We start from the raw sequence: 13697 nt of genomic DNA, 5'->3' as shown, positions 1-13697 counted from the left end.
CACACCGACCTTCCATGTCACTGTACACATCCACATTCCATGTCACTGTACACACCCACCTTTCATGTTACTGTACACAGCCACCTTCCATGTCACTGTACACACCCACCTTCCATGTCACTGTACACACCCACCTTCCATGTGACTGTACACACCCACCTTCCATGTCACTGTACATATCTATCTTCCATGTCACTGTACACATCCACCTTCCATGTCACTGTACACATCCAACTTCCATGTCACTGTACACATCCACCTTCCATGTCACTGTACACATCCACCTTCCATGTCACTGTACACATGCAACTTCCATGTCACTGTACACATCCACCTTCCATGTCACTGTACACACCCACCTTCCATGTCACTGTACACACCCACCTTCCATGTCACTGTGTCACTGTACACCCACCTTCCATGTCACTGTACAGACCCACCTTCCATGTCACTGTACACACCCACCTTCCATGTCACTGTACACACCCACTTTCCACGTCACTGTACACACCCACCTTCCATGTCACTGTACACAACCACCTTCCATGTCACTGTACATATCTATCTTCCATGTCACTGTACACATCCACCTTCCATGTCACTGTACACATCCAACTTCCATGTCACTGTACACATCCACCTTCCATGTCACTGTACACATCCACCTTCCATGTCACTGTACACATGCAACTTCCATGTCACTGTACACATCCACCTTCCATGTCACTGTACACATGCAACTTCCATGTCACTGTACACATCCACCTTCCATGTCACTGTACACACCCACCTTCCATGTCACTGTACACACCCACCTTCCATGTCACTGTGTCACTGTACACCCACCTTCCATGTCACTGTACAGACCCACCTTCCATGTCACTGTACACACCCACCTTCCATGTCACTGTACACACCCACTTTCCACGTCACTGTACACACCCACCTTCCATGTCACTGTACACAACCACCTTCCATGTCACTGTACATATCTATCTTCCATGTCACTGTACACATCCACCTTCCATGTCACTGTACACATCCAACTTCCATGTCACTGTACACATCCACCTTCCATGTCACTGTACACATCCACCTTCCATGTCACTGTACACATGCAACTTCCATGTCACTGTACACACCCACCTTCCATGTCACTGTACACAACCACCTTCCATGTCACTGTACATATCTATCTTCCATGACACTGTACACATCCACCTTCCATGTCACTGTACACATCCACCATCCATGTCACTGTACACATCCACCTTCCATGTCACTGTACACACCCACCTTCCATGTCACTGTACACACCCACCTTCCATGTCACTGTACACACCCACCTTCCATGTCACTGTACACATCCACCTTCCATGTCACTGTACACATCCACCTTCCATGTCACTGTACACATCCACCTTTAATGTTACTGTACCGCCTTGTATGTACACTTCCATGACACTGTACCGTCTTCAATGTCACCGTACAGCCATGCATGCACGTATACATCTTCAATGTCACCGTACAGCCATGCATGCACCTATGCACCTTCAATGTCACCGTACAGCCATGCATGCACTGTTACAACCCTTAATGTCAAAAATACTCTTAATGTAAAAAAAATTACATCAAGGGTTGAAGTGATCGATAATAATTTTTTTACATTAAGTGTTATCACTATAAAATAATACTTATCGAACTTTCTTAAAACTTCGCAGATTTAATTGATCGTTACTTTGTCTAGATGTGCAAATGACTGATCATTTATAGATTCCCTCTCCACAACGACCACCTGGTTGTTATATTCAGGCTTCATAAAAGGCTGAATGACCCCTAACCCCTTTAACCGATTTTTATCAAACTTACTGTTTTACAAAGGTTATTTTTCGATACTCTGCAAGGTAACCTCGTTACTATCCTAATACCGTAACGACGGAAAGGAGTACTCAGCCAAAGCAGATCAGACCAAGTTGTTGGGTTGTTAGAATGGTCCATTAACAGAGTTTTAGGCATAAAATAATGGACATTTTGTTGCTTTATTACGGATATGACAGTTAAACATACACCAGAGTCATATGCTATTACAAACGAAAGGAATTCCAATGCAATGATGTTTGGTTAAAAGAAAAACCCGTAGATTTCCCAAGTACCGTGCCGAGTCAAATATAGCCACTTAAAGTTTATATTTTTCGGATATGAAGTCTATACCTTTTCTATAGCAGTTTAGCATATCCTGAAGTAAGAGCATTGTTGATTGAAAATAGGGAAAAAGAACATTGGGCAAATGGCCTGTAGAGTATTTCATGTCAGTTAGGAACCGACCATTCGTTCTTCTATGGGAGCTGACATAAGCTCACTACGGAACTTCGTACCAGGTGAGCTGTAAATGCTATCTTTCGACATATTTTAGGTATAAATCGTACTGTGAATAAATTTCGCATGACGGATGACGCATGCCGTACAAAGACGGATGGCAATAAGTCACATAAGCCTTTCGGACATCTTACAATGCGACAACGCGACAATGCGACAAATGGCCCAAATGTCGCGTTGTCGCATTGTCGCAAAATCGCGCTTCGGTTAATTTTGACACTTTTTGCTTGTTTTTGCAAGGGCGACAATGCGACAACGCGACAACCCCCAAATTTCAGCCCCGTATAAAAGTATTTGTGTCATCTTTGTATGAAAACATTTGAAGTAAAAGTGAGGCGAGTATGGTTTCAAGGAATGTACAGTGTATACTAATTAACAGGACCATGAACACCTTTCATGCCTCAATTGCAATATTATTTAAGCATTCGACCTCAGTAATCTATTGCTACAATACCAGCCAAGATAAATGTATCCAGTAACTACTTCATACGCATTTCCATCATAATACCATTTTTTTTATAAAGTGATAAACCTTCCCTATTTTTGTTTTCGATAGATTGACTGGCATTTCCCATTTACAACAGTCATCATGTAAGATATTCAACTTCGTTTGTACGTTGTTGACAGTATTTCCAAACACAATAAGGTCTGCCGCTAATAGAGGTATCAAAATATAAATATATTCCGGATGTAACTTAACAACAAAACGACAATTTTGTTCCATTTTGTAACCAATTCGTTTATGAAAAAACTGAAACAAAAAGGGACAAAGCATACACCCTTGACTCACACCCATGAAGCACAGTTTACCCATTTTAGCACTCAAACCATGTTTGTACAATGGCTTCCAGAGATGTCGTCAAGGCCAGCTGATTTATTATGTTTCTAGGCACTGTTGCTTTCAAAAAGTTCGGATCTGGTGATTGTGGATTCTAATATGTCATTTATCAGTTCTTGCACATAACCATGACCTGTCACTATGTCCTCCACCTCACCAAGATTATCCTGAATACCCATTGGTTCAGAATTCAGCGACGAGAAATAGACCCCCAGTCTTGTATATCAATAGGGTTGTGTCGTTGCGGTCGTCCAGACACACGTTTTATGATGTCCCAGAAACGTTTAGTGTCTACCGCTGCTACATTCTAGGTCACTCCTTTTACATTGTGCAAACTGGTCCTTCTTGATTCCACACAGTTATCTGTATTCTTGCAAACTTTGTTTTACTTAATAAGGTATGCGTTATCTTCAGTTATTTCTGAACGCATTTACATAATGGCACCGTTCACCGAGACATTCATCATCATCGGGGAACATGTCACTCGATGCCAAACCATAAATTATCACATTACACCCTAAATGCCCGATAGGAGGCACGGGTGGCCCAGCGATTCGCTGTGCAGAGTTGCGTCCCTAGGGCACGCCAGAAACATATGATTGTGGGTTCGAATTCCGGTTCGCCCCAATGATGACTCTGGGTTTGTCAGCACCATACCCGTACTCGTGGGTTTCGCCGAAGTGGTAAACGTCTGAGGCCTGCATCACTTCGGGCTTTCCTCCCAGATTAAGCTGACACGCCGTGATATAAATGGAATACTGTTAAAAATGGCGTTAAACCCAACTCGTAAGCTTGTCGTAAGAGGCGACTAACGGGATCGGGTGTTCAGACTCGCTGACTTGGTTGATGTATGTCATCATATCCCAAATGCGTGGATCGGTGCTCATGATGTCGTCACGTAGCTAGAATATAGCTGAGTGCTGCGTTAAACAACAGGCAAACAAACAAACAAACAAATCCAAGTACAATGATAGAAACAGCTGGGTCCTCTTCCAGTGTACTCAATAAAAAATACAACAAAATCTCTACCCCATTTTGTCTATCTTTGTCATTATCACAGGTCGATCTCTCCGAATGGATATATGTAAACACACATAATGTAGCTCTACTGAAGCCAAACATACTTTTATCCAACAGAATAGTAATAGCATGTTATCTGTATCGAAAATCAATAACACGTCTCACCAGCGAATATTTTATCAAAGGTATTCCTCCCGAATACATCCCGAACTTGGACCTTTTTGGGGCTGGTAAACAAAAAAGTTTATATTCTGGAAATAATGTCACTAAAGTAATTTTCTATTGACTATTTTTCAAATAAAGCAAAAATGTCATGTTCAGATACAAAAGAAACAAAGCCAATGTCGGAAAGTTTGATGGTTTAATCTTCTATATTCCTTGCAATGTATTTTGTTATGCTTTTGCATAACCTTCGACCTTGACGGCAGCGCCCGCTCCTGATCCACAGTTGACGATGTTCCACTTGAGTCGTGATCTGCGACTGGAGCCGACAACTGATGCTCATCACCTTCCAGAGTAGAAGCTGGCATGTCCTCAATAACGAGCCTGCCATTTTTATAATAGCACCTCTTGTTCTCAGAACTGAGCAAAGTCAGTTTCTCACGCTGTCGCTTATTACGAATAATTGCAAAAAAAACGAGCAAAAACAATAAAAAACGTGAACATAGCAAAAGGTATCTAATGTTTCCAATCAAACTTTGTTTATAAGAATATTTTACATTAACGGGCGATATGTACGATATTAACCCTTAATGTAAAAAATATATTTTTTACATTAAGGGCTGCGGGTTGTTACTCGTAATGTATTTTTTTTTTACATTAAGAGTTAACACGTAAACCTTAATGTAACAATTTTTACATTAAGAGTAATTTTTACATTAAGGGTTGTAACAATGCACCTATACACCTTCAATGTCACCGTACAGCCATGCATGCACGTATACACCTTCAATGTCACCGTACAGCCATGCATGCACCTATACACCTTCAATGTCACCGTACAGCCATGTATGCACCTATACACCTTCAATGTCACCGGACAGTACTCACTCAAATCACCAAAATTAGAGAATTTTATGTAGACCAATTTCAATTGATGAAATGCATAATACCCTCATCGCCCAGGTGACTGCCAATCCACTGTTCAGTCCAAGCAGTCCAAGAAACAGTTACATCTCCCAAGAAATAAGTGTATTAGGACAGCCTGACATAAACTGTAAGTTTTATCTTAGGACCGTTGGTCATATACACATACACATATCAGTTTGACTTTACACTGAAGACACTGCTAATTATTGTCTACAAATTGAAAAAGTTCGAAGAATGATGTTGGATGATATTAAAATATCACCCTCGTGACTTTTAATATCAAATATATCAACGCTCATTGATAAAAGTGGCAAAAATCCTCGGCAAGCCTCGGGATTTTTCCACTTTTACCAACTCGTGTTGATATATTTGATATCAAAAGACACTCGGATGAGATTCTCTATATATATACAATTTTGTCAGGAATACAAAGTTATGTTTGAAAACAAATTTATGAAACATATTTGGGCATAACAATATTAGCCAACGATAAGAAGTGGCCAGCAGAGTTTAAGGCTTGGCAGGGAGAGCCTCCATGACGACCCCCTGACCCTGATCACATCACCAACACCAGATGTGATCCCGAGAATCCACGAAATGGTGATGATTGACCGGCAAATTGCTGAGCGTCATAATGCTAGTTCATTGGGCATTTCACTGGGGAGAGTATATTCCGTAATCACAGAAACTTTGGCAGTGAAGAAAGAGTCAGCTCGTTGGGTCCCAAAGCTTCTGACATCTGATTAAAAATGCATTTAGCACAACACGTCTCGTGCTAATCTAACTCTGTTTGAATCGGATCCAGGACGGTTCTTGCAATGATTTCTGACTCGAACAAGCGCTCGTAACTTGATGACGTAAATTGGACGACGTCATTTTATGAGAGGAAGTGTCTCATGAGTTGTTCCCCATAGATGTAACTGGGCAGCGCAGATAAACGCAATGGCCCAACTTTCGCACCAAACAGTGGGAGAGATATGACAATCGCTTTGGGAGAAAAGGTACAAGTAATCGACGTGAAAATAACACACCTGTTCATAAAATGGACTTGTCCGCCATTGCCGAGGTCGGATTCTATTTAGGGAGTCATCGTTATTTGAATACGGGTAAGTATATGTAAAACTTTTACATGTTATTAATATCCTTAAAGGGGCTGTACATAATGTTGATATCTCATGTAATAAATAACGCACAGTACTTAATCAGCTGATAGCTAGATACATACATATGGCAGCTAGCTAGATGTGCTATAGGAAGGCGAAAATACGTCGGCTTTTTTGTTGGAGAAATACAATCTCTTCAATCGCTTTGTTTATTACCAGTATCCAAGTATGCTGTTGTCAGGGGCGAGTGTCTTTGCATTTGTACAATGACTAACGGTGTCAGAGACAATATCCTGTACACATATATAGAGAACCTACAGGGGGGCGTGTCTCAACTTGACAAAGACTAGTATTCTGACCCAGAGGGATCATTTATCAGGTTCTCTTTGTGGTAGTCATTTAATGCCCTGATCTCATGTTACGCATGCGTTGTTCAACGAGGCACGCTTTATGAAGAACAATGTTGCTTTAGTGAAGGGAAATAGCTTAAATATTTCCATTCAATTGAATTAACACACAATCACATGTGGTATGAGCACTACAGGTCTACAATGAAGAAACACACTCTTTCACAGTTTTTACACCTCTCACGCGATCTGTATTCACCCAAGTAAAGAAATTGGTCATTAATTTGAAGTAAACTTTGCGATAGGTGTATTTCGATGTTAGAGTGTTCCTCCGAGAAACTGATGATATGTCTAAACCAAACACGGATGAATCGCGTGAAATAAGGCTCCCCTAGCAACAAACAGGAAACCGCGCGTGACTCGGCTTGCAAGTTGCTTGCTGCTGACCCTGGTATACAGCGAATGAAGCCGAGTTGTCTCGAAAGCAGGCGATTGGCCTGCACATGTGTAGAGTCTGGGATGCCATTGGGCAAATCCCGTAACTACAGGCAACAGTGTATACAACATGGCGGATCGTCTTGTCGATGCAACGTTGTAGAACATACACAATGAACAGACCAGACTGCATGTGATGGTCTTTCTTGTGTCAAGTTCACGTGCGTGTGTGTGAGAGAGAAAATAGACTAGTACACAATACTACAGAGCATATGCTAGGCTAGTCCCTTGGAATGTAAGTTCACTTTTGAAGACAATTATCATCATTCGAAACATTGTAAACATTTGTTTAAAATGGATTTCCTACATTGTTCGTTTATCGTCTCTTCTAGCACTTGCCGCGTTAGCTTGATGAGGGTGATCACCTCCCTTTGACCCCCTTTTCAAATTTATACTTGCATATCTATATGCTCCTTGTCAATTACGTCAAAACAAGCACTTTTTACACCTATGGTCTACTGTGGGAGATACTGCCAAACATAAAACACACCATACCTTGATATAATTCAGTGCCAAAGCCCAGTTGATAGTAGTTAGACAGAGGGACACAGACAGAGATTCGATAGCCACAATTATATACCAGTATACCTGTAATTGCGGGAGATGGCCAGTGCCCCAGACCCATATCTAAGTCTGAGACCATTACTAGGGGGGGTACCATCTCCTTGTACTGCTACTATTCCTTGAGTTTATTCCTGTTCTGCAAACAAATGTTTTCACCCTTGTTTTGTTATCTATTGGCGCTGGCAATCCTTTCTCTCCAACACTGATCACATCTAACACAATTAGAAATTGGGCAAACTTGATTAATATTTCCTTGCCATGGTAACATATTGTGCACGATAATAGCCTAATAAGTGATTTGTCTCCTTTTCATTACTCAACACAGAACTGAGACAAAGATATGAGGGCGTGTATGAAAGCATTAGGCCCCACTAATTAATTTATAGATTTTCATCCAATTTCTTTGCATAAATGTGAGGCAGGAGGTATCTTATTTATTTATTTTTAAGTTTTCTAAACAAACTGTTTGTTTATCCTCCCATGACATTAACTATGATTGGATGGGAATCTGATACAGATTGAATCTAATAATTATTTAATGATAGTCTTAACAATTATTTAATGATAGTCTTAACAATGATATGGTAGATATACTAAGTAAGAGCTGAAGGGAAAAAGTATAGGCCAATGAAAACAACACTGAAATATGATTTTCTGAAAATATTACATGTTTGATATTCATTGCACTTGAATATTCCTACAATACATAAGGTATGACACTTTTCTTAATCCTCTATATCTCGAGGGCAAGCATTTCGGTAAACCTACACTAACCCTTCGATCCATTCACAGGGTTCTTTCATTCAAAATTGCCTGAGGGGACATGGGTGGCCCAGTCGTCTAAGGCGCCGCGATTCGCTGTGCAGAGTTGCATCAGAAACCTATGATTGTGGGTTTGAATCCCGGTTCACCCCGATTATGTTTCTTTGTTTGTCAGCACCATACCCCTGCTCGTGGGTTTCACCTAAGTGGTAAACATGTTGAACCTGCATCACTTCGGGTTTTCCTCCCACATTAAGCTGACACGCCGTGATATAACTGGAATACTGTTAAAAGCGGCGTTAAACCAAACTCACTCACTAAATTACCTGCCCTTGAGTTTCCTTAACATTTTACCAACATATCAAACATCAACAAAAGGGAAAGGGAGGTAACTTATATTACCTAGAAACCAAAGTCAGTTTTGATGGACATGACGAAATCGTTTCCATCAGAGGGATTTTTAGGTCTTTCTTTTGAGTGTGTCAGTTTTTAATGTTGAATTTCTTTCAAACTCGATCATAATCAATTAGCCTACCCAACATTGAGGCTGGTTTGTAACTTGCATTCTGATTGGTACGTAAGATCTAGTAGTAACCAATCAAACTGGCAAATGGAATTCAAGGGTGGGTTATTCATAATCGTATGAACGACGGGAATCGGTCCTGGGGTTAGTGTAGGTTTACCGAAATGCAAGAACCCGAGTTACAGAGGATGCACTTTCTTTGGGGAGAAAACATCTTCCCTAGGCAAGAGAGCTAACTGACATTAAAAGTCCAGTTTCCACCCTTGCCGAACTAGGCTGGAATTCCTGGACTTGATCGTAGCGCCACCAGTGGCTATTAAGAGTTATGTCCCTTCTAAGCCTCTCCTATGGACCAATCAGATTCCACCTCTTGTATCACTTGCATTTGCTTCAAACAAAATGGCAGCACCCAGTCAAGACATTCTTATTGATAATCAATATCTATATTGTGATAAAATTGACCTTTGATTAAAAGCATGAAAAGATTTGGAAAATATCTGTTGACACCGAGTTGGCGGTGCACATCCTTTACAAATCCTGCAATCAACCGAAATCTGCATGACAATTTACAAACCGGATTTCGTTGTGCGATTTTGATTGGACTTTGCAGTGACTCATTAGTCCAGCCAAAATGTAACTCCATAATACCAGCCTAGTTCAGCAAGGGTGGAAACTGGACTGCCCCTGTTTTACGGAGCTTCATTTGCCTAATTGTGAGAGAGGTACTAAGCTTGTGAAATCAACTCCTCCTCCAGCTTTTAGAGAATATCCCTGAGACTCTACACACAAGATGTCGACATGTTGATGATACACATATCGCAGTCCCATTTCATTTCGACTAGTTTTGACAGAGTTACTGCCCCTGTTTTACGGAGCTTCATGAAATCTTCTCCTCCTCCAGTTTCCAGAGAATATCACATTATCTAACTATAACTATAACTATAGTTAGTTTCCTTGTATAAGGCTTTTGTGGGTGAGCTACATCCTTATGGCATTTCCATTCAGACTGGATTACTCCCAACAAAATGTTCTGCACAATTTGTTTCAACTGCAGTGCCATCTACTGTTGTTATTTCATAAAATACAAAGAAAATATAAACTCTTTAAACAACTTCATGCGGGGGATGTTGTGCTCTCAGAGCACTCTTGTTGTAAATACATATCTTGTGGTTTTTTGTTGTTGCTGTGTTATGACATTTGAAACAACAATAAGTATATTTGCTGATTAATAGGTAAGCATGTGTATTCCCGACAGTAGGCTTACTTTTACATCAGTAACAATCATTTATACCTTTGAACAAAGTTAATTCAGGGGGTCACTAACAATTCCAACATTGATAAATGATAGCGTGTCAATGGTCATTTCCATACATTGAAAATTTCCATACATTGAAAATACCCCGGATGTCAAACCAGCGTGTAATGCAAATACAGTCGATCCTCATTATCTCAAATGAACGCAAATCTCAAACCCATTTGGTAGTCTCGGTCCCGACCACACACTATATAAATACATTTACATTTGCCAATCTTGGACTCGGTCTCTGCTTTGACTCTACCATAGAATTTCTGCAGGATATATCTAGTGCCTTTCCTCACACTATCATCTATGCCTGTGAATGAATGAATGAATTGTTTATTTTATTGTCACACATACAATTACATATACAGATACGTAGTAAAACAATGTGGTATGTGTTTTGCAGGGCCTGATTAGGCTGAGGAGATCCTGACAAATGTTTATATATACAGATATATTATACTTGTGGTATTGAAATAGTTTATATAGTTTATAAATATTATGTAATAAGATATACAAAACATGAGTTAAAAGATGGTGGCACCTCCTGGTTACATCAATAGGTAGGGTCTTGACTGTGTTTAATTTATTATTTATATATGAACACACAAGATACCAAATTTGCTGTAGCAATAAAACCAATTTTTCCTTAAAACATGTACAATGTGAACTATTTATGTAAGAATGTCTTTGAGTTGATGTGCCACCAGGTTCCAGATGACAATGAAGATGGTGTTGAAGTTCACATATATTTTATATTTACAAACACAGCTCATGCATATATATATATATGTGTGTTGTTCAATGCTGCATTCAGCAATATTCCAGCTATATGACAGCGGTCTGTAAATAATCAAGTCTGGACAATCCTGTGATTGATATCATATGCATCAACCAAGTGAGAGAGCCTGATCACAAGATCCTGACGGTTTTTTTGTTTTTAAAAACAAATTCATTCAGTCATATACACAGGATACATATGCACTCGAAAAACAGTACAGCTTCATGAATACAGGTACTTCTCAAAAGGATGTGGTACAGAGGAGGCCTAAGGCATAATCCACAGCATGGTACAGATGAAGGCATATTTATGTATACAATTAAGAAGATGCAGTATTTATGGTACATCAAATTATGTTGCAAGCATCAAGTGAAGAAGTTATTTTGCAGTTTGAGTAAACAAAGCCCATTTTCTATTAAAGGCAGAGAAGTCGTTATTTCTACGTGCAATATGATATTCAACGTCATAGATACTTCTTATTGTGTTCTTAAAAACAACAAAGTCAACATTTTCATTCTTAATACACTGGACAAAGATAAATCTTTTAGCAGCTACAATCAAATGGTTAATTAATACATCAGAGGTACCAAAGAGGAGCTCGTTGTCAGTTATAAGGATTTTTCTATGCAAGATATGAGTCAGATATGAGTAAATACAGAAATCTGACCAGAAATTCTTAACAACATGACATTCGATATAAACATTTTCTTTGTGAGATCCTGACAGTTGCCTCTTAGGACAAGCATGGGTTGCTGAAAACCAATATTAACTCTGATTTTCAAGGTTTATATATAGGTAGAATGTACACAAACATGTAAGATCTGAGCTAGGACTGCCTCATTATGCCCTGTCTTCTTTGGTGTACAATCTCTCTCTCACACAAATGTGTGTTGTCATGTTTTCATTGGCAAAAAAAAGCTCTAGAATGTGGTAGGTCAGACTAAATATTAATACACAGAAAATAGTGACAAGCAGCAGGACTATGAAGTGAACAATCAATATAGATTATCTGATGCCTCGTTTGTGTTTTCTGGACATCAATTGCTAACTAACCAGAGGATTGGCATTTGGGAGTACTTTGAGGGATAGCACACAGTAAAACACATCCAAGGATTGGCATTATACTGCAGCCTCACAGCATCATAGCTCATTCTGATCTGTTAAGAATATATTTTCTGATATAGTGCATTTTATGGATTAACTATGCTTTAAGCATGTTAAGCAAACAGAGCCGTAGGGATACAGGATATGGAGATGTGAGGTGCTTGATACCTTGTTCTGATAAGACAACACCATTATCAATGTCCACATCCTAATATGGAAGCCGATATTGTATGTGACATGGACTGGTGGTTTCAATCTTTTTCAGCTGCTGATAACAAGTGAAACATCATGGGAATTGAAGATGTTAGTGTGGTGTTTGACCGACTGGACACATGCAAACTTGGTTATGTTACTGCTGGACAGCTGCTTGACCTGCACCATACTCTGAACTTCAGTCATGTTTCCATCCAGCTTGTGAACTCAGCCATACAGCAGGTTTGTGGGCAGGATGGCACGGTTACTCGCACCAACTTTGTGGATGTGCTGGAGGAGATAGAGAGGCTGCAGGCAATACATGAGCAGGCGTACTGGGACTTCCAGGCTCTAGATTATGATGGAGATCACAGGATTACACTTAAGGATGCTCTTATGCTCTTCAAGGAGTTCCATGGTGAGAATTTCAGTATGCAGACTTGGCATGACTTTCTCAGTTCAAGGGTTGAGCCAAATACAGATGTATTTTTTGATGAGTTGTGTTCATGGCTGTGTGTGCTTTCTTCTGGAGCCGAATGTTCTCAAGAGCAGATGGCAGCTGAGAACACAAGACTAGCTGGTACACAGTTTGATTTCCTGGAACATCAGTATCATACTTTGTCACAGTTCAAGGTAAGGAGACTTAACTATTAATTAATTCATCTTATATTATTTCATCTTACACATCTTGAAGACTTCTATAACATTTGGTAGAATTGCCAGGGGCTTTTCTCATTACCCTGGAGCCATGACATCTGTATGCCTTGAAACACTTAATTACTGTTATTTATAAGATGCTAATCCTATTTGTTAATCCCCATTTTTGTGTACATCGACCGTCTGCCATCCTGAACGAGATGTGCAAGTATGTCACTGATGATTTACTGTTTACATTTATATTTATTACTTACTAAATGTCAGGTGACCTTGGCTATATAAGCCTTGGTCCAGAGGAGAAAAGGAAGGTCTTACCCTTAGCCTAGCTAGGGTTAGGCTGGGTGCTCCGGAGCACCTAGACAACAACCACTACCACTATGTGCTGACCTGGCACATAGTGTCTTTTGTATGTATATATCTACATGTTTAAAGCAAAACCGTATATACCGCAAGCCATCGTCTCCAAGTTGTCACTTCCTACTGAGAACCATACGTCGGCCCCTTGCATATACGAGTATGCAAATTATTCATTAATCAACGTCAGAC

The 13697-nt window shown here is 39.9% G+C and overlaps 1 protein-coding gene across 1 annotated transcript in view; it reads left to right on the top strand.

The window, feature by feature from the left end:
• The first annotated feature begins 7352 nt into the window (after nucleotides 1-7352).
• Nucleotides 7353-13697, top strand: part of LOC139445950 (golgin subfamily A member 4-like) — a 229714-nt gene continuing 223369 nt past the window's right edge. The window contains exons 1-2 of the mRNA XM_071227199.1: nucleotides 7353-7503; nucleotides 12568-13127. Of these exons, the coding sequence (XP_071083300.1) occupies nucleotides 12591-13127 (537 nt within the window). The 5' untranslated portion in view covers nucleotides 7353-7503; nucleotides 12568-12590. The remainder of the gene's footprint in view (nucleotides 7504-12567; nucleotides 13128-13697) is intronic.

The sequence above is a fragment of the Haliotis cracherodii genome, unplaced genomic scaffold, assembly GCF_022045235.1.
Source record: "Haliotis cracherodii isolate W230 unplaced genomic scaffold, xgHalCrac1.p SCAF_6, whole genome shotgun sequence".
Taxonomy (NCBI): Eukaryota; Metazoa; Mollusca; class Gastropoda; order Lepetellida; family Haliotidae; genus Haliotis; species Haliotis cracherodii.
Note: the sequence above shows the minus strand (reverse complement) of the source record. Positions and strands in the feature narration are given on the sequence as shown.